At 51.7% G+C, this 20,751-nt stretch overlaps 1 protein-coding gene across 1 annotated transcript; it reads left to right on the top strand.

The window, feature by feature from the left end:
- Positions 1-11,997: 11,997 nt before the first annotated feature.
- On the top strand, positions 11,998-13,542 carry LOC128627904 (tetrapeptide repeat homeobox protein 2-like). The gene is made up of 3 exons (XM_053668268.1): positions 11,998-12,073; positions 12,379-12,548; positions 13,015-13,542. The coding sequence occupies exons 1-3, from the start codon at positions 11,998-12,000 to the stop codon at positions 13,540-13,542; spliced, it is 774 nt and encodes a 257-aa protein (XP_053524243.1).
- The last annotated feature ends 7,209 nt before the right edge of the window (positions 13,543-20,751 follow it).

Below are 20,751 nucleotides of genomic sequence, written 5' to 3'. Positions count from 1 at the left end.
AGATTTTAAGCCCTGGTTGGGAGTGATGTCATTTGCTGTGTGGCCTGGATCTCGGAGGGTAATCCCGGCCCGGGTGGGGGACTGGACTGGGCAAGGGGAGGTGACATTGGCCAGGACGGGGAGCGGCACCGTCTGCCTAATCCTCTCCTCTCCCCACCAGGCCATCTGGGCAATTAGGGTGGATGGGGAAGGGAGGCCCTCTCTCCTGCCTGGGACCAGGAGCCCCCACCCCTCAGGGAAGTTCTTCCTGAGGTCGCCCTGCTGTCCCTCCAGCTTTGGCTGCTGTCTCATGAAAGAGGAAGGCGAAAGCACTGGGTGTTCCTGGGAGGTCACTTGGAAAATGAGAAAGCAGGGCTTCCGGGGTCCCACCCCTGGGTCCCCCTGTCTCGTCCCAACAGCCTGAGTGCCAACGCCTTCCCCTCTGCTCTGGTCTGTGTCCACTTGTTCTGCTCTTTCCCACTGCTTCCCTGACTCGACCTTGACCTCCACTCCTCCCGTCTCCGACTTTCCTGCACTTGCATCTTTGGGCCTCAGCTGCTCACACTCCCTCTTCTCTCCCACTTGGGTTCTCTCTCTCTCCCCCTCCCTCCAAGCCATTGGTCTTTGGGTGGGGTCTCTGGGCCTCAGTTTCTCTTTTTGGGGCCTCAGGTGACACCACCTCTGCCAATTTGACAGTGTGCCCTCTCTTTTTATTTATTTATTTCAGATCCCTATTTATTTTTTGAGAGGGGAAAGAAGAGAGAGAGAGAGGGAGAGAAACATCAATGTGTGGTTGCCTCTTGTGGTCCCCTGCGGTCCCCTGCCAGGAGCCTGGCCTGCAACCCAGGCATGTGCCCTGACTGGGAATTGAACCAGCCACCCTCAGGGTTGCAGGCCTGTGCTCAGTCCACTGAGCCACACCAGCCAGGGCCAGTGTGCCCCTCTGTCCCTGTCTTATTGGATTTACCCGTGTTTCTCTTGGTCTCTGGGTCTCATTCTCTCTCTGTGACTGGGTCTCTCTGTCCCTGTCCCCTTGTCTGTCCGCCTGTTCCTGTGACTTGGGCTGCCCTCAGCACCCCCGCCCTCCTCCATCCAGTCTCTTAACCTCCACTCTCTCTCCCTGTTGCTTTCTCTTTGCCCTGCTTCCTGCTCGGATTCTCGTTCTTTCCAACTTCCTCTTCATTTCTTTCTCCCTGTCTTCAGCCTCTCTCCTTCTGTCCTGATTGTGCTCATCTCCACCGCTCCCTGTTTTCCTCTCTCTCTCTCTCTCTGACCTCCGGGTCCCCAAGGAGGTCCGTTCTACCCCCCACAAACATGCATGTACAGACATATGTGCATGTACAGACATATGTGCATGAGGTCTTGTGAATCCCACCTTGTGGCTGGGTGCAGCCCCTCCCTATAAGGGGCCCTTTCTTCCTTGGCCTCCCCCCAACCCCCCACTCGGGGAGATTAAGGCCGGCAGCCTGGCTGGGGAATCAGGGCAGGTCTCATTAGCTTGAGGAGCCATGAGTGACAGGGAGCAAAGGAGGGGCTGCCTGACCCGCAGGCCATGCAGGAGGCTGGAAGGGGGCGAGGGAGGGGTCCTCCTCGTGACAGACCCTCCCGGCCATGGCAGGGATGGAGGGGATGGGGAAGTGGCTGGGCGGGAAGAGGGAAGAGCAAACAGATGCCTCGGGGCTCACGGGAGAAGGGCCAGCTGCCCAGTTAGTTACTCTGTGTCCCCTCTTCTGGAACTTGGGCTCCAGCTGGTTCTCTGTCCCTGGGCAAGAGGGTGTGGAGAGGTGGTTTGCAAAAGCTGCATCAGTTACCCTGAGTCCAAATCCGCAACAGATACTCTGGGGCAAGATGCTTTGTGTTTTCATCTACACCCAGTGACTCACCTACCCTATCCCAGGCATCCTAATCCCCAGTCCTGCTACTTCTCCTTCTGCCCTGGGGACAGAGAAGTATTGCTGAGTTCGCCTTTCCTCCTCCGCCAGGGGGACGCCGCACCCGTGACATTCCTTCAACTCAGCGATACAATAGCCTCAGGAGACCAACGGCCAGTATACTCACACATTAAAAAACAACAACTACAAAACAAACCCCAAACCACCCAACATTATTTGTTGTTAGGGAGATACAAATTAATGCGCTACACGAGAAGCACCACAGGCTCAGCAAAATGGTTAAGACAATAAAGTCTGAGATCATGAACGTCAGTTTGGTGGTGGAGCGCCTGGAGCGCCCCCATGTGGCTGGTGGGAGCGTGGCGGTGCGGTCTCTTTGCAGGTCAGGGAAGGGGAGCTATTTCTGCTGGAGGCTGACCCGGTACTTCCACCCCTTGGTGTGGTCGCAGGCCACCGCACGATGCCTCGGTCAGCAAGGGATGGCATGTGTCACGGCGTCCCACAGGTGATGAAGGGGCTGACACGTGCTACTACCTAACGACATTGTAGCTGTCTTAAGGTCGTAGGGCAGCTCTTTCCTCACCTGTTTATGGGGATGTTCATGTGGACAGGCCTGCTCTCTAGTAATCAAAGTCCCTTGATAATACATTACAGTGTCCCTGGCTTATGTATTTACTATGCTCTACTTTTTATCATGATTTGACATGGTGTGTGTGTGTGTGTGTGTGTGTGTGTGTGTGTGTGTCTATATATATATTTATTTATTTTTTCATTTAGAAAGTGGGGAATGGAGGGAGAAAGAGAGGGTGAGACGTTGTGTCTTAAAATAGCTATCAATTTCCCTGAACAAATCAAGATGGAGATGCACCTTGATGGGTATTAGAAGGAGAAAGATTTTCCTTTAAGCTTTGTGTTTTTCTCCCTACCTGATCCCTCCAGAATTTGGCATTCTGAAAAAATAAATGATGACGTAAGGTTTCTTTGCATAAAACCAATAAGGCAGTCATTAATAGTGGTTTTGTTAACCAGGATTTTGACTGGAATGTCAAGCCTGAAGGAGGCATGTATGGGTTCTGGTCGTTACCAGAAAGCTTAGAGGAACTAGGATTGACCTGTGAAGCTAGTGAAAGCCCACAAGAAAAGCCTGGTACTTTGGTTGGTTGTGTGGTTCCAGCCAGCCTTTCCAGGGAAGGAACGAAGGTTGCTTTCCTGAAAGATGTCTAGAAAGGAACCTGTAGGCACAATGGAGGCTCAAGGATTTGAGTGAAATGACTGGTACAGGCAAAGCCAGATGGCAGATGTGTGGCTCTACTTCTGTGCCCCGAGGGGCGGACTGAGAAGTCAATCTGAAGGTTCCCTGTGTGAGTTCCAGCAAAGCGGACTTAAGGATCAGAAGTGATCCAGGCTGCTCTTGGTGTGTTTATGCAAATGAACGGTAAAAACAAAAGTGGGACCTGAAGTAGCCCCTGTAATCACAGTGAGGGTGATCTTAAGGAGAAAAATTATAGTTCAAGGAAAATCATTATATTCAGTATTGGACAGCAGAGTGGCGCAGCTAACTGTCTTAAAAGTTTATGTTCATTTAAGAGTTGAAACCAGGTTTGTGATATCACTGAAGATGTACAATTCACAGGTACAAAGGACCTGTCAAATTGCCACTGTTAAATGTCATTACAAAAAGGACCTTGCAATGGAATGTCACCCCAAAGGAGTCTCACAGGCACAGATACTGGTTTGGGGATTGTTGTGTGAATTAACCTGTGTGCTCTTCTGTTTTCATAGGGCGTCGTATGCCTATGACCTGCCGATACCTATGAGTGATTAGTTACAATACAGGCCTCGCTTAAGGAGCCCATCTTCATCATCGCCCCCCCCGAGACTCAATGATTTGATTGAACTAAGTAGTTAGGTTGATAAATGGTTGGGGCAGTCTGTGGGCTTCACTTTAGAACTGATTTTCCCTTTTCTGTCTTGATTGCTTGGACAGAAAGGGCTCAGAAATCTAAAGGGAGGGAAATCCTAATGTATTCCCCTCAGCCCGAGTGAAGTATAGTGGGCCACAAGAGTCTTGGATAGGTGTAGCTTGCCTTGTACACCTTCTTCCAGATAAGCCACTCTTTACTGAAGTTCCTGCCTTTGTCATTTAATAGTTATGATTTAATTGTGCTTCCAATTTCTTGCCTAATCTGTCACCTCCAGAATATGACCTGACCAGAAGGCCAATGGTCCAGTGACGCTAGCCTTTGGACACCGAGCCAAAGAGAAATGTTACTACTATGTAAGTCAGTCAGAGATCATAGCAAAGAAAGTTAAAGAAATCAGAGAGAATATAAACTGCTGCACCAAAGAAACTGAAAGTTAGAATTAGAGAAATGGGGAATAAACCCTCAAGCCTGGCTCCAGTGGTTGTTCCCCTTCTTGGGACCCCTAATCATCATTTTCTTAGGCCTGAGTTTTGGCCCCTGTGTACTATGGACCATAGTCAAGAGTCTAGAGGCCACAGTGACTCGCAGAACAACCACCAAGATCCTGTCCCTCCAGAGACATCATTATCAGAAGATATGCCAGGATTTATAGGCCAGCCTTATAGTGATGCTAGACCAGCTAACAGTGCTGTTACGTATCGAAGGGGGGAATGTTGGGGGAAACTGATAGTTATTTTAAGACACAACACAGTGACTAGAGAGTGATTTGTTTTTGCAGCCCAGTTGCTTTCTTTTGGCGTCTCTGGACGACTGCTTATTGTATGCATGCCAGAGATAATGCTCTGCTTCTTCTGCTTCTGTAACTGCCTTCTGCTTTCTCACCAGAAGTAAGGGTCTGAAGGACAGGCCCTTCCTTGCTCTATAAAAATAACTGCTCCCCTGCTGCCCAGTGCCCAGAATTTGGAGCCTGACTGCCCTGGGTCTACGCGTGTGGAAAATAAAGTTCCATGCTGTACACCCGAAAGCAGCTGAGTTGTTTTCTGTAACAGAGAGACATCTATGTGAGAGAGAAACTCTTTCTCTAAGCCCCAGGGGACTGAACCTCCAACGTAGGCATATGTCCTGACCAGGAATAGAACCGGCGACCCCGACCTTTCAGTTCATGAGCAACCAGCTGAACCATATCAGCCTGGGCTCTTTAATCATGGTTTTAGTGTGTACTCTTTCTGCTTATAAAAGCAGTGTGCAGCACAACAGCACCGTGTTACACCAGCAGCAGCCTCACACAGCTCGTGTTCACTGTGTCTCTTCATCAAAATGTTTTCCCTTGTGGTTTACTTACTCTCGTGTTGTTTCGAGCACGAACAAATTTGTGGCTCAGGGGCGACAGGCCGCCCAGGTTTAGGTGAGAGCACTGCTGGGCCATTCAGGGTTATTCGAAAGTATCCCACCAAGTCCACCCGGAGACCAAATTGCCAGGAGGCACACGTATCTCTCAGAATGTATCTCTATTGTTAAGGACTGTCTTTATCCCAGAGAATTAAAAGCATGTCCACAATAATACGTGAACAGAAATATTCATAGTAGCCTTTAAAACAAACAAAGAAAAAATACTAGTCCCAAAGGGGCGAGAACTCCAGTCTCTATCAGGCTGTAAAGGAACATATTTTGACATGGCTGTCAGTGGAATCCTACTCAGCAGTGAAAAAAGCCACCAGTTACAGGCACGAGGTCTCAGAGTGCGTACTGCCTGTCACGTGACTTATAAGAAAGCAACCAATGTTTGTCTTAGTACAGTCCTGGGGCAGAGCTTCTAGCACACACCCTTGGAATTTCCTGGGGGAAGTATGAGGAAATGGTCTTTTGTTATGTTAATGAGATTACTTTGGAAAGGAACATGTGACTTTTGGGCAGGTTGGTGGCTGGGAAATGAACACAGGATTAAAGGATGATAATTGTATTCCCTCCTATCGCTACCTCCTGGGATGGGACAGGAACTAGAGATGGAGCTTAATCGCCAATAGCCAATGATTTGAACAACTATGCCCACATCACGGAGCCACCATAAAGAAGCAAAAGGATGGGGTTCCAGAGCTTCCAGCTGGTGAACCTGAACACACCCGCTTGCTGGGAGGGTGTCACCCCCCAAGTTACCCATGGGCAGAAGTTCCTATGTTTGGGACCCTTGGGGACCTGGCCACGTCTACTTCCTTCCACTAGTTCTTCTTATCCTTTAATCTCCTTTTCCAATAATCTGGTAATCTGCTTAGTGACTGTTTTTTTGAGTTCTGTGAGTTGCTGTAAACAAATTCATCACACCTGTGAATGGTGACAGACAATGAAGCCGCTTCTGTCTAGGGTTTTTAGATAAGGCAGGGAGGTCACACAGAAGGTGAACCTTACCCAGAGGAGCCGGGAACTTTTCAACTGGGCCAAACCACAAATATTTCCAGGTCTCTATAGAAAACACGGGCAACTTGCTATAGCAACTGGACCATTCTTGTTCAGCCAAGATTGGTTTTCTGCCCCCAACACCAAACAAAGCTCTTTCTAAACAACACACACAAATATTCCTTTTTTTCCCCCTATTCCTAAAAAACAAACAAACAAACCCAGAACACCTCAACCTCGTCCCTACTTTTGCACCCAAATGGGATACCATTTGGTTTGCCACAGAAACCTGTGAATCCAGAATTGCAATTCCTTGACCCCCAAAATACACCTTTGCCTGCTGATTGCTCCTTGATCATTTCAGGTTAGCAAAACCCAAGGGGAGGTCATGGGGCCAACCCGTTTATGGCTAGTTGGTCAAGGCCACAGGGGATGCCAGGGCTTGGCAGGCTTTCTGAAGGGCGAGCAAGAGTCTCCCGGGCGTGAGCCCTTAGCCCGTGGGACAGGTCACTGTTGTAGACAAAAACAGAAGCAGAGACACTTGGAAATAGAGCCTGGGTGGCCCCCCAGAGAACTGCTTGGAGCATCCTCTTTCCCAAACCTCTGGAATGTTAAAAGCAGGGCAAAATGGCCCTTAAACTGGGCCTCTGCTGCCTTGTTGTCCCCAAGTCCTGTTTACGAAGGTAAGAAGTTGGCTACAGGACTGGGGACTCTGGGAGTGAGAATCCATCTGCTCTAACAGAACTGCCCTCCTTCTGTCTGTGGTCGTCCCCTTGCTGCTCTCCCACACCCCCCTTGCCTTTGTCTCCAAATTGGAACACTACTTGGCCCACATCCCAAATTACTATTCTTCCTGATCCCCAAGAGACACTTATCTGCCCCTCGGTTTGAGGAGCCTTTTCGTGTCCGAGGAAACGCCGTCTCCAGACGGCTGGTGTCAGAACTGAGTTCACTGCTCGGTGGTGTTGGGAGACACGCAGCAGACTGTCAACTTCCCAAGGTCAAGAACACACAAGTCCTGGCTGGGTGGCTTTGTTGGTTGGAGCATCGACCTGAACCCCCAAAGGTTGCAGGTTTGATTACCAGTCAGGGTGGACACCCACTGGTGGGTTTGATCCCCGAGTCGAGGTGTGTACAGGGGACATCCAGTCATTGTTTCTCTCTCACACCAATGTCTCTCTTTCTCTGTCTCAAATCAACAATCTAAAAAAGTTGAATAAGAAAATGGATTCCAGGGGCTGGGGTAGGGGGAAAGAATGGAGAAAAATGGGCGAGGGCTCCTTTTGGGGGAGGTGATAATGTTGTGGAGCGACACAGAGGGGGTGGCTGTACAACACTGTGAATGACAAAATGCCACTGAACTGCACACTTCAAAACGGTGAATGCTATGGTGTATGCTCTCAAGATATGTATGCTGTACTTTATGTATTTTATTTTCTTATTTTTCCACATTTTCACTGTTGTTCATCAATGTGTATGTATTTGAAATCCGTTGCCTGCAGCGGAGAGGATTTCGGGCCGCCGAGTGGCCCGAGGGACCTTTCTAGGTGGTGGAGACGTTCTCTGTCTTCACAGGACACAGGAGACGAGCCCCTGTCAAGGCCCCTTTGAGGGCAGTGGCTTTTCTGCAACGAGAGGAAATGGATAATGAGTCGCATGAGACACGAAAGTGTTTCCTACCCCGGATGCTGAACAGAAGATGCGGATCAGCAAAGAGCATGTGAAGGAGAGAGGAGAATCGGGCGGGGGGGAAAGATGGGGAGGAACGTGGTTCACTTCAGTTCACGCAGATGATGAAACCTGTTCCCCCAGACTCTGGCGTTAGAGGTCAAAGTCATGCTGCCTCTGGTGGGGGCAGAGGGGACAAGTCAGGGGACCTGAGAAGGGCCTCCGGGACACGCATCCTGTTCCTTTCTCATTCTAGGTGCCGGCAAATTCTGTTCATTTCGGGAAGATTCATCCAGATGTCCTCCTTTTCACGCATGAAAGATCCATAGATGGATGATACACATATACATATGTGTTATGATACATTATATATAACACATACTGCATGTGCTATTCGTGATATTATTACTATTTTTATATAGTGTACATAACACTCCCTGGGCCCCCAAAGGGTTTGGGTCACCTGTGGTGCTGTACCAGGTCCAGGGACATCAACGCCGCAGTGACCGAGCCATGGGGAAATGCAGGGTTCTCATAAGACAGGCTCAAACCTCCATATCCCCAGAGCCTGGGACCGAGACATGAGGGTGCGGGTTCAGGTTGAACTCAGCAGTGAGTTCCCGCATACCCCATGGTAAGCTCCATGCAGGGGGTCCGTGCACTGTACAGGGGGTCAGTGTAGTGGGCAGGCGGTTTGTGTAGAAGGCAGAAGGTCCATGTATGGGGAAGGAGGTCCATGTATTAAGCAGGAAGTATGTGTACTGGGCGGGTGGGTTCATGTACTGGGGAGAAGGTCCGTGTAGAATGCAGGTGGTCCATATACTGGGCAGATGGGCTGTGTATGGGGCAGGAGGTTCATGTACTGGTCATAAAGTTTGAGTGCCAGGCAGGCGGTCCGTGTGTGCAGCAAGAGGTCCATGTACTAAGTGGGGAGTTTGCATACTGGGCAGAGGGTTTGCGTACTGGGCAGGCTGACCATGTACTGGACAAGTGGTTTCTTTATGGTCCAGGCTGTTCGTGTACTGGGTGGGCAGTTTTGTACTGGGCAGGGGGTCAGCTCGGCCCTGGGCATCAGGATCCTGGTCTTCGAAGGTAGAAAACTGAGACTCGGAGAAGTGAGTGTCTCCCAGAGACACATAGCTAATGATGGATAGAACCAATATTTGGACCTCTGCTTGTCTGCCCATCAAACCCATGCCCTCGACGGCCCTGCCTCACCCAGCCCCAAATCCAAAGGGGACTTTCTTTTGGACAGACACACCCTGGGCCTCCCCAGCTCTGGAAAACTGTGGAGGGTGCAGAGGATTTGGGCTGATACCGGTTCTCTCACTCACTGCTTGCTGTATTACACATTAAAATGGAGGAATTAAAAATACATGTATTTAAATGGATTAAAATGTATTTAGCATTGTGCATTGACATTTTTTCTCTCCCTGGCCAGTGGAGCAGGGGATTAGAGTGTCACCTGAACCCCAAAAGGTTTCGGGTCCCGTATCCCATCAGGGAACCTTGGAGAGGCAGCTGACCAATGTTTCTCTCTCACCTGAATGTTTCTTTCTCTCTCTAAAACCAATTGGCATGTCTGTGGTGAGGACTAAAGAAGCTTTTATCCTCTTTCATGTTTTATCGGACACCCTAAAGCTACAAGAAAGCGCATGTCAGAGACCCCAGGGCTCTGCCCAGATTTCTGGCAGATCACATCCTTCCAGAACATTCCCAGGCCAGGAACCCCCAAAAGTCATCTCTGAGGGTTCTGGTCAGACACTCCTCGAGTCCTCATTCATCCCGTCTCCAGAACCGCCTGGGGCCCCCAGAGGGACAGAGGGGAGTGTAGGTAGGAAATCGGATTTAGGTGATAATAAAATTTAAAAAATCAACGGTGTTGCCATCCTCCTAACCCTTTAAATGATGTTTCCCGGACCGCGACCTCTGTTCCTGCACCTGTCCCTCTGCTCCTGCCACTCTGTGTCCTCTGCCGCCCCCTGGTGGCCGCCCTGGCCCCTGCGTCTCCCCCAGCTGGTTCTCTGACCCTGCTCTGGTCCCACTTAATGCTCTAATCCTCTTAGGCCCGGCCAGGGCAGTCTCCCTAGAAGGGATTAAGATCCGATTTGAGGGAGGGACAAGCGAATGGCTACAGGCGTTGTGTGTGTGGGGGGCGATGGAGGGGGGAGAGCAGACGAGCTGTGGGGTAGAATGAAAACTTCTGCTTATCTGAAATGATAGGAGGGGGTCTGAGGCTTTTGCCACACCGAGACCCCAGCAGGAGACGGAGGCAGTGAGAGGGAAGGCCCAGGGTCAGAAGGGCCCCTGGGAGCAGAGGCGTCCTGTTCGCAACACCTGGGAAGTGTTTCCCGGCTTCCATTCAGGGTCACTCCAGAGCCTAGCACTTCTGCCTGTTGTTTTAGAACATCCCTCTTCTCTATACGGGCCCCATTTCCTTCTCCAGGATTATTAGTTTGTGGCATGTGTGTCTTTAAAAAAAGGTTTTATTTATTTTTAGAGAAAGGTGAAGGGAGAGAGAAAGGGAGAGAAACATCAATGCGTGATTGCCTCTCGCGCGCCCCCTACTGGGGACCTAAGCAGTTCTGTCCTCTCCCGCACCAACTAGGCTGGGAACTTAACTCCATCCTCTCTGACGGTGCTGACCTCATCCCTCAGGCCCCTCTTAACAGGCCAGCTGTTTAAGCCAACCCTGCAGGTGACACCACCTGGTACGGTGTCTGCAGGACAGAGGTTGGGGGTCCAATTCCCCTTTCAGTTCCGATGGGCGGCCGTCATAAGCTCGGCAGCACACACCTGCACACCAGGTCTCAGGGCCGTGACTGTACCTGCTGTTCCACCACCGCAGGTGCCACCAGTGCGTCTACTGAGGGAACCTGGGAACCTGCTTCAGCTCTTCCATCAGCACTTCCAGCTGTCACTGCGGGCGCCCCCTGGTGGGGAGAAAGAGAGGCACCAAAATACCAATGTGTGGTTGCCTCTGAGGTGGGCCAAGGAGTGATATTCTCCACATCCACCTGAAACTCTGAAATCGCACCTTCCTTTCTGCTCCCGCCTTCCCGTGCGCCTCCAGTCATGTTTTCATCAGCGGATCGGCAAGTCCCCTTGTGTTATGAGTGACTCTGTGTTCAGACACCTTATGTCACACACACAGTGGGCTCTGTCACGCTGAACTCGCGGCCAGCCGCACACAAAGCTGTGCCCGAAGGAGGCACCTCCCTGTGCTTTATCTCTCCGGGTGACGCACACCAGAGCCTTCCGATGCTTAGGGCACAGTGGACCACATTTCGGCACTATGGCTTGGGGGCCATTTTAAGCAGCAGAAAGATACCCCCACCCTGGGTTACACCTGGAAGAAGTGAAAGCAGGGACTCAGATGTTTGTTTACACACTCGTATTCACACCATGTTCACAGACACACTGTTCACCACAGCCCAGAGCAGCTGTGTGCCCCTCAGTGCACGAATGGAGAAACCACAGGGGGTCTACACGGACAAGGGAATATTACTCAGCCATGAAAAGGAATGAAATGTTTATACAGACTACAACACGGATGAAACACAGGCGTTATGTCCAGTGAAATAAACCAGACACAGGAGGATGCCCGGGACTGGGAAAAGAGAGGAGGGGCCTGGGGCACAGGCGGGACCACCCGGAGGAACATTTCCAGCCATGCGGACCCGGGTTCAGGACTGGCTGGTTTTCCATCATTTCCTACCCCGCCCACCCCACCCCCCTCCCTCAGCTACAGCCCCAGGCTGTCCCGACTCTGAGGTTTCCAGTTCTCAGTACAGGCCCCCCACACAGTAGGCCCTCAATCAAGGGATTAATGACCTAATGCATCCCCTGAGGCGGTGGGGAGGTGGGCCGAGGGGGTTTCCCAGGACGCTTGCGTCATATCCAGGGATATTTAAGGCCCAGAAGTGGAACACAGCCTCACTTGCAGGAGCATCTGTGATGGAGATGTCTGAGGGTGAGTCTGGGCGGACCTGCAGGAAGGGAGACGAGGCGGAGGGGCGAGGCTGCACAGCCGGCGGGTCCGGGTCCCAGGCCGAGGCTGCCCGGGTCCTGGGCATGCAGGCCAGGGCACCTGGTGTGGGAGGGCCCAGTGAGTTTTGGGGTGGAAGGCTCTTTTGGGGAGCATGACGAGCAGATTGCCTGGCACAAAGCAGCCTCTTGGGAGTGTCGGCGTGGCTCCTGGCGGGGGCGCGGTTCTGGGTGAGCCTGGGTGAGCCTGGCCCCCTGCCTGCTTTCACGGGCTGCGGGCCCTGTGACGGGAACACATGCGTTGTTTTTGCGCCCATTTTGAAGATGTGGAGACCGAGGCTACACCAGTGTGGGGGCCCGGGCAGGAAGGTGGAGGGTCTGGGAGGCTGGTCTCAATGCCAGGCTGTGCCCACAGAGCCTCCCCCGGCCCTGGGCCCGCACCACCATCCCCACCTGGTCTCGGGGGCCCTGCCGAGGTGGGAAGTCCTGGGGACTGTGTGGGGGGCTCCTTTGACCCTGTTTTCTTCTGCATCCAGGCTTCTCGCTGCCCCCAAGGCCCCCGAAGCGTCGGCGCAAGCAGCGCACGGTGTACAGCGTGGAGCAGCAGAAGGAGCTGGAGACGTTCTTCCAGAACGAACGTTTTCCCTCCTACAACGAGCGTGAGACCCTCGCGGCCAGACTCAACCTCCAGGAGCAGCAAGTGCAGGTGAGGATCGACCTGCTCCCAAGTCGTTCACCACACAGGCTGCCTGCCCGCGTCCTGCACCGCAGCTGGCGCGGACCAGGGACCAGAGCAGCCGAGTACTGCCCTGGGTCGCCTGGATAGCAAGGGGTCCCCCATAGAGACTCAAGGCCCAGCCCTGAGCCCCCTTCACCCTGTGTAGTGCAAACCAGCCAAGGCATTGAATCCCAAACTGCTGCCCTGGATTCTCCCCATGCCTGGACCTCAGGGCCTCTCTGAACCCGGGATCGTCTGTGGCACAGAGCGTCCTGGCCCCTGGGGGTCCCAGGCCGCGGCCACTGAACCTTGGAGCCAAAAGTCGGGTGCGGGGGCGGAGGGAGAAGCGCCAGGACTGCGGGCCTTCCTTTCCCGGGCCGCCTCACCCTGGGCGGAGGTGGGAGCTCCAAGTTTCTGTGTTCTTACCCTTCCTCCCTGTCCCCTCTCCTTGCAGGTGTGGTTCAAGAACCGTCGGGCCAAAGAGTACAGGCTGCAAAGAGCGACCAGCACCAAGCAGCCAGGCCCGCAAGCCCCGGCTTCGTCCCGGAGCCCAGAAGTCTGCGCCTCTGTGCCTGCACCGGCTCCTGCCGCCTCCGGCCCTGCGTTCCCCGACTGCCCGGGGTCCGTCTCTGGTACCGGGTTGCCCGAGGAGCCGGAATTGCCTTGGGATCTCTTGCTTTCTCAGGATCCCTTGTCTTCCGGGGGCTCCGAGCTTCCTGGAGACTCAGGTTTCGACGACCCCTTCCTAGGTGTCCCAGAGGGAGAGGCCGGCGCCTCCAGCCACCTGCAGGACCCGCCGGGACCCTGTCAGGACGCCCAGGAGCCGGTCCCCGCTGCCGCAGCTCCAGCTCCAGCTGCCGACCCCGTCTTTCCCGAGATGTCGACCGACGGCGATTTCTGGACAGAGCTTAACGTCCCAGAACTGCTGTCCCTGCAGGACCCGACGCAGGGACCCTCCTCTTGTACAAGCCTGGAAATCTAGGTGAGGTCTCTGTGGATGGGAAGGACTTAGGCACCGGGTGGTTGCTGGGTTTCTAGGGAGTCTGTCCAGCGACGCCCTGCAGACCCCTGGGGACCAGACCCCACTAGGGCATCTCTTCCAGCGGGTGGGCCCAGGGGGTGGGGGAAGCTGGGGCTCGCGGGTCTTGCTGGTGGGTTAGTCTTCTGCAGCACGAATACGCTTCTCTCTCTCTACCTTTGGAAGTCGTGTGTGCTGTGTTCATTGCGGCATTCAGGGTGGGGTGCACATGGTATTTCTGGGCGTTCTCGGGTCTAGGAGCGGGATTGCTGCGCGGGGTGGATGTTCAGCTTTGGCGGGGCTGCCCGGGAACTCTCCAAGGAACGTAGACCAGCCTCCGCGGTCATTTAATTTGAATTGTGTTGAATCCACAAGTTGTTTTGGCAGGGCGGGGACAACTGACACTTTTATACATGATTGAGATTTACAATCTAAGTATGTTTTTTAGCCCCGGCTGCCGTGGCTCAGCGGAGTGAAAGCCTGCCTTCCAACTGAGAGGTGGCCTGAGGGACTCCCAGTCAGGGCCCACGCGTGGGTCGAAGGCCAGGTCCCCACTTGGAGACGCGCGAGAGGCGGCCGGCCCATGTTTCTGTTCCACGTGGATGTTTCTCCCCCTCCCTACCTCTGCGTGGGAAAGCAAGCAAATAAAATCACGCAATAAAATTAAAACCCAATCGAAGTCTATCATTTATTTCTTCATTTGGACTTTACAGAGGTTCTCTAGAAAGTGTTTTTATTTCCATCACTGTGGCCTTAGGTATGGATTTGGTTCTTGTACTTTACAATTGCCTGACGTTTTGGAAGTTGTTTTCCAAAGTGTCCTATTTATGAGATTCAGTTGACAGATTTTGTTATCAGTCGATTCTATTATTTTGAGGAAGGGACCTGACTCCAGTTGTTCCAATTCACATAAATTATCTGGACATTTTTGGTGTGTGGGTTTATCATTTGAAAATTAATAAAGTGCATGGTTATCTTGTAAACACTGTTTCCTTCAGAGGCTGCACGCTGGTCCCCTCCTTGGGTGCCCTGCGTACAGCAGGGTGGGACACCTCTCACCCCCTCTCTGCTCACTTGGTCTCCCCCTCCTGTTTCCTCTGTCGCCCCCTTGTGGCCGCCCTGGCCGCTGCGTCATCCCCAGCTGGTTCTCTGACCCGGTCCTGGCCCTAGTTTTGGCCCCACAGGCTCCGATCCCCTTAGGCCCGGCCAGCCTCCAGGGAGCAGAGACAGAATTAGATCAGATTGTCGGGCGGTTGTGGGGGGACACTCTTGGCGGGGAGCGTTGGGTTCGCAGGGACAGGTACACTGCCAGGATGCAATGAAACCCCTCCCACTTGCCTAAGAGACCCAGGTAGGTTTGGACACGTGCACACAACGCACACACAACGCACACACTGCACACACACTAAATCCACAACTCCATTCAGACCCTGACCTCGTAGTATGGGCAGTAATAAATCTAAGAATTTCCCATATATCCCTGGAGAAGAAGCTTAGGTGCAGAGGTTGTCCTTGGGGATGTTCTTGGGGGCAGGAGAGAGGAAGTAAGTTTCGGATTCATGCCCTGGCAGAGTGAGGAGGGAGGGCAGTGCCTGAGGCGCTGCAGATACCCCAGGACCCGGCGGGGATGGAAACCGCAGTAATTTTCTAAAGGATGGAGACAGAGTTTGTGGACGTCCGACTGACCGATCAGAAAGGGACTGGATTCAGCAGAACAGGACACCTTCCTTGCTCATCTTCTCAGTTTCGTTCCAGGTTCTTCCTCAACAGGCCCACCCCCCACCCTCTTCCTGAGCCAAAGGTTCTACCATCTCCTAAGAAGCCCACCCCAGCTCTCCTCACAAGTCCAGGCTGTGCCCTACCATCCCCAAGAACAATCCGGGACCTCCCCTCACTTCAGGCCTTAACTTCCCCATAGCTGTGTCTTCCAGGAAAGTGCCAGAGCAAGAATTTCTCTTTGCACAGCTGTAGCAAAATTAATTAATTAATTTAAAAATTTTTGCACCAGCAGTCACATGCCTATGGGTCACTGTTGAACTTCCTGGCGCCTACCAGGAGCCCTGTGCTCCACAGTGACCCATCTCTGATCGTATTCTAGGTGGTCCTTGTAGGACTATCGGTCTCCATGGCATCCGTGGTAAAGATGTGAATCTGTGTGTTTTGCTTTGGAGAAAGTGAAGCTTTTAGACTCAGGACGCATAGGGAGAGAGTTCATTGCACCTTCCACAAATGGGCGAAGTTCAAGCTTAAGGCTATCCTGGGTGCTTAAGGTAGAGATGGCAGTGATTTGGGTAGAAGGGTCCTTGCCTGGTCAGACGATCACGGAGGGGAGAAGGAAGCTAAACGGAAATCCGGAGAGCCCAGATGTGAGGGGGCAGAAGGGACCAGAAGGGTTTTTGAACTCAACAGGCCTGAGTCACCAGATGTAGGTAGGTGGCAGTGTGGGATGTGTCAGTTCCCAGAGACACAAGATGTCCCATCCTCCTGGAGGAACGAGTGTGGACCAGTTACTAAGAAGGCAACCAGATCCAAGGGGCTGGAGCAGGCAGGCAGGCAGATGATCAGTTTCTAGCTTGTTTTCTACGGGCCTCTGTTTCCAGGGTGCAAAGATGGGCATCAGAGAAAATTCAAGAGGTAACCCATTTTCCAGCAGTGATGACTGGGGTCTCTGAGTGGTGCAGAGGGTGGAGAGACATTCAAATTAGACAGAATCGATGTTTGAAACCCAGGTGTGCTGGCTTCTCAGCCTGGCAAGGGGGAAAGGTGGGCATTGGACACCTCATCTGGAGTCTGCTCACGGGTGCCCCCTTCTGACCAGACATATTACTGGGCATCTCCAAGCTCCAAGTCCTCCAGGTCCTTCCCGAGAGGATGCACACCACAGAAGGGGGTGGGTTCAGGTTTAGCCACTTGGGTGATCTCAGATGCCACGGGCCTCAACTTTATCCCCTGGGGTTTCAACATTCTTATTCCCCAGGGCGGTTCAGCAGGGTCTCTGGGTCTCGTTCCAACGTGCAAACCTCGGTCAGCTCCCTGACCAGGAGCAGCAGGTGGACTCACTCGGTACAGCGCTGTCATCATGAAGACACACCAAGACTTGAGTTCATGAAGAGGAAATTCAGAATTGCTCTATCTGGTTGTCCCTTTGCAAAATCCACCAAAAAGAAAAAGGAAAAGACTCAAGTTCTCCAAAAAGAGAGATTTTTTTCAGTGGGTCCCAGCTGGTGTGGCTCAGTGGATTGACTGCCGGCCTGTAAGCCATGAAGTCCCTCGTTTGATTTCTAGTGGGGGCACATGTCTGGGTTGGGGGCCAAGTCCCTACTAGGGTGTGTTTGGAAGGTAATTTTCACCGTAAATTGATTGCAAAAGGGACAGCTGGCTCAGATCAAAGACGGGGTTCATTCAGGAGCACCCATAGGGCTGGAGAGACCTGGTGTCCACATACCTGTCCTAATGCCTCCAGACCACCAGGGGGCAGTAACACACCACTGCTCCAGAGCCTGAGACCTGGAGTGGGATGGGAGAGATGCTCCACATTCAGGTGGGAGAAAAGACACAGAAGTCAATTATACTTGTTTCTGTGTGTATAATTTAAAGCTGACACCAAACAGCTAGAGAACGCTGATTTGTCCAGGATTTGGAACCATGTCTCACGGGAATTTAAATGGGAACCGCACGTTGCATGCAGGTCTTTGGAACCCGCAGTCCCAGTCCTGGGCGTGTTCCCCCAATGGGAATGTGCACCAAGAGACCCACAGCAAGACACGCGCAGAGGTGCCTGGAGGATCAGAGTCCAGATCAGGAACATCCCGACCACCCATCCACCATGGAATGAATAAAGTCAATTTTGGCTGACTTCCACCAAGATGGAGGCATAGGTGGATGTGCCGTGCCTTCTCACACAACCAAGTTTAGGAACAACTAAATATTAGCAACAGAAAACACAGCCAGAACACGGAAAATTGAACTTTTCGGAAGTCCGTTAACAACAAATTCTTCAGCCTGACTGGTAAGGGGCAAAACCAGCAGCTGATGAAGCGGGATTGCACAGGAGGTCTCGGTCAGCCGGACTCAGGCGCGGAATCCAGGCGCAGGGTTGGACCTAGTGAGCGACCGAGCGAGCCACTAGGCGAGCGACCACCAGGGTGACAGCGGGGAGCAGTGCTGCGTGTTGACTGTGGTTGCGCATTTGTGCATGGGCGGACAGGTGAGGGAGTGGGCGGTCCGACCGGGACCCAGTGGGTTCCCGCAGCAAGTGGCAGCAAGGGCGCCGCCGTTTCCCTGCTCTGACCCCACCTCCACATACAGCGTCATAACCCAGCGACCCTGAGTGGCCCGGCCCTGGTGAACCACCTGAGGCTCTGCTCCTCGCCCAGTGGCACGAAACAGCAGAGTCAGAAAGCCCCCTTTACTTTTCCATGCTGGTTTTTTAGGCCCCGTGTTTTATTTTACCCTCAAAGAACTTAATTGTGGCACTGGAGAAGGCCTTTTCCCTTCTGACCCACCAGAAATGCACCAGGCAAAAAAAAAGCCCTGCGCGGCTCCTCAGCTTCTTCTTAACTGGTGAATGAGCAGGACTCCTTTACATTTTCCAGTCTTTTTGCAAGCCCAGTTTTCATTTAGTCTTCACGAACGGGCCACTGGAGAGGCTATTTTTTCATATTAAGCACTTGAACCAATTCCACACCTGCGTTTTCTGAACTTCTCAGTGAGCAAGGCTCTTTCTGAGATGGACCTGAGCTTGAAATCTGTCTGGGAAACTTTTCCACAGTTTTCAAGCCCAGTTTTCATATTTTGGCACCAAAGACCTCTGCAGGGCACAGGAGGAGGCTGTTTTTCACATTAAAATCCAGAAACCCATTTGGCAAAACAAACCACCCGGCAAGGTTACCGAGTTCTCTCTTTCCTGCAGTGTGAGAAAGGCTCCTTTACTTTTCCAAGGCTCGTTTTCCGAGCCCACTTTTCATCTTTTAGTCTCAAAGAAGTGAAGAGGGCACAGGGGAAGTCTATTTTTCATATTAAAGACCTGAAAGACATTTGGCAAAAAAAAACACACCCGGCAAGGCTCCAGGGTTTTGTCTTAACTCAGGTGTCAGAAAGCCCCCTTTACTTTTCCATGCTGGTTTTTTAGGCCCCGTGTTTTATTTTACCCTCAAAGAACTTAATCCTGGCCCTGGAGAGGGCGGCTATTTCCCTTCTGACCCACCAGAAATGCACTAGGCAAAAAAACGCCCGGCGCGGCTCCTGAGCTTTTTCTTAACTGGTGAGTGAGCAGGACTCCTTTACATTTTCCAGTCTTTTTGCAAGCCCAGTTTTCATATTTTAGTCTCTCAAAACTGAACGGGCCACTGGAGAAGGCTATTTTTTCATATTAAGCACTTGAACCAATTCCACAAAATCCTCCTGCCGTCCTCTAATGCTCCCGAGTGTTTTCTGAACTTCTCAGTGAGCAAGGCTCTTTCTGAGATGGATCTGGGCTTGAAAACTGTCCTGGGAAAACTGGAACAGTTTTCCCAGGACAGTTTTCAAGCCCAGTTTTCATATTTTGGCACCAAAGACCTCTGCAGGGCACAGGAGGAGGCTGTTTTTCACATTAAAATCCAGAAACCCATTTGGCAAAACAAACCACCCGGCAAGGTTACCGAGTTCTCTCTTTCCTGCGGTGTGAGAAAGGCTCCTTTACTTTTCCAAGGCTCGTTTTCCGAGCCCACTTTTCATCTTTTAGTCTCAAAGAAGTGAAGAGGGCACAGGGGAAGTCTATTTTTCATATTAAAGACCTGAAAGACATTTGGCAAAAAAAACACACACCCGGCAAGGCTCCAGAGTTTTGTCTTAACTCAGGTGTCAGAAAGCCCCCTTTACTTTTCCATGCTGGTTTTTTAGGCCCCGTGTTTTATTTTACCCTCAAAGAACTCAATCGTGGTACTGGAGAAGGCTATTTCCCTTCTCACCCACCAGAAATCCACTAGGGAAAAAAAGTAAAACAAAACAAACAAAAAAAAAAACCCGAGCGCGGCTCCTGAGCTTTTTCTTAACTGGTGAGTGAGCAGGACTCCTTTACATTTTCCAGTCTTTTTGCAAGCCCAGTTTTCATATTTTAGTCTCTCAAAACTGAACGGGCCACTGGAGAAGGCTATTTTTTCATATTAAGCACTTGAACCAATTCCACAAAATCCTCCTGCCGTCCTCTAATGCTCCCGAGTGTTTTCTGAACTTCTCAGTGAGCAAGGCTCTTTCTGAGATGGATCTGGGCTTGAAAACTGTCCTGGGAAAACTGTTTTCCCAGGACAGTTTTCAAGCCCAGTTTTCATATTTTGGCACCAAAGACCTCTGCAGGGCACAGGAGGAGGCTGTTTTTCACATTAAAATCCAGAAACCCATTTGGCAAAACAAACCACCCGGCAAGGTTACCGAGTTCTCTCTTTCCTGCGGTGTGAGAAAGGCTCCTTTACTTTTCCAAGGCTCGTTTTCCGAGCCCACTTTTCATCTTTTAGTCTCAAGGAAGTGAAGAGGGCACAGGGGAAGTCTATTTTTCATATTAAAGACCTGAAAGACATTTGGCAAAAAAAACACACACCCGGCAAGGCTCCAGGGTTTTGTCTTAACTCAGGTGTCAGAAAGCCCCCTTTACTTTTCCATGCTGGTTTTTTAGGCCCCGTGTTTTATTTTACCCTCGAAGAACTCAATCGTGGTACTGGAGAAGGCTATTTCCCTTCTCACCCACCAGAAATCCACTAGGGAAAAAAAAGTAAAACAAAACAAACAAAAAAAAAAACCCGGCGCGGCTCCTGAGCTTTTTCTTAACTGGTGAGTGAGCAGGACTCCTTTACATTTTCCAGTCTTTTTGCAAGCCCAGTTTTCATATTTTAGTCTCTCAAAACTGAACGGGCCACTGGAGAAGGCTATTTTTTCATATTAAGCACTTGAACCAATTCCACAAAATCCTCCTGCCGTCCTCTAATGCTCCCGAGTGTTTTCTGAACTTCTCAGTGAGCAAGGCTCTTTCTGAGATGGATCTGGGCTTGAAAACTGTCCTGGGAAAACTGTTCAGTTTTCCCAGGACAGTTTTCAAGCCCAGTTTTCATATTTTGGCACCAAAGACCTCTGCAGGGCACAGGAGGAGGCTGTTTTTCACATTAAAATCCAGAAACCCATTTGGCAAAACAAACCACC

Source organism: Artibeus jamaicensis, unplaced genomic scaffold (assembly GCF_021234435.1).
Source record: "Artibeus jamaicensis isolate MK-2021 breed Jamaican fruit bat unplaced genomic scaffold, CSHL_Jam_final contig_1526, whole genome shotgun sequence".
NCBI classification, from domain to species: domain Eukaryota; kingdom Metazoa; phylum Chordata; class Mammalia; order Chiroptera; family Phyllostomidae; genus Artibeus; species Artibeus jamaicensis.
Note: the sequence above shows the minus strand (reverse complement) of the source record. Positions and strands in the feature narration are given on the sequence as shown.

Bases quoted from the DNA above. Each gene is read 5' to 3' on its own strand.
- LOC128627904 (XM_053668268.1), top strand. From the start codon at position 11,998: ATGACGAGCAGATTGCCTGGCACAAAGCAGCCTCTTGGGAGTGTCGGC. The intron at 12,074-12,378 runs GTGAGCCTGGGT...TTCTGCATCCAG, and splicing joins TGGCGGGGGCGCGGTTCTGG to GCTTCTCGCTGCCCCCAAGG. The intron at 12,549-13,014 runs GTGAGGATCGAC...CTCTCCTTGCAG, and splicing joins TCCAGGAGCAGCAAGTGCAG to GTGTGGTTCAAGAACCGTCG.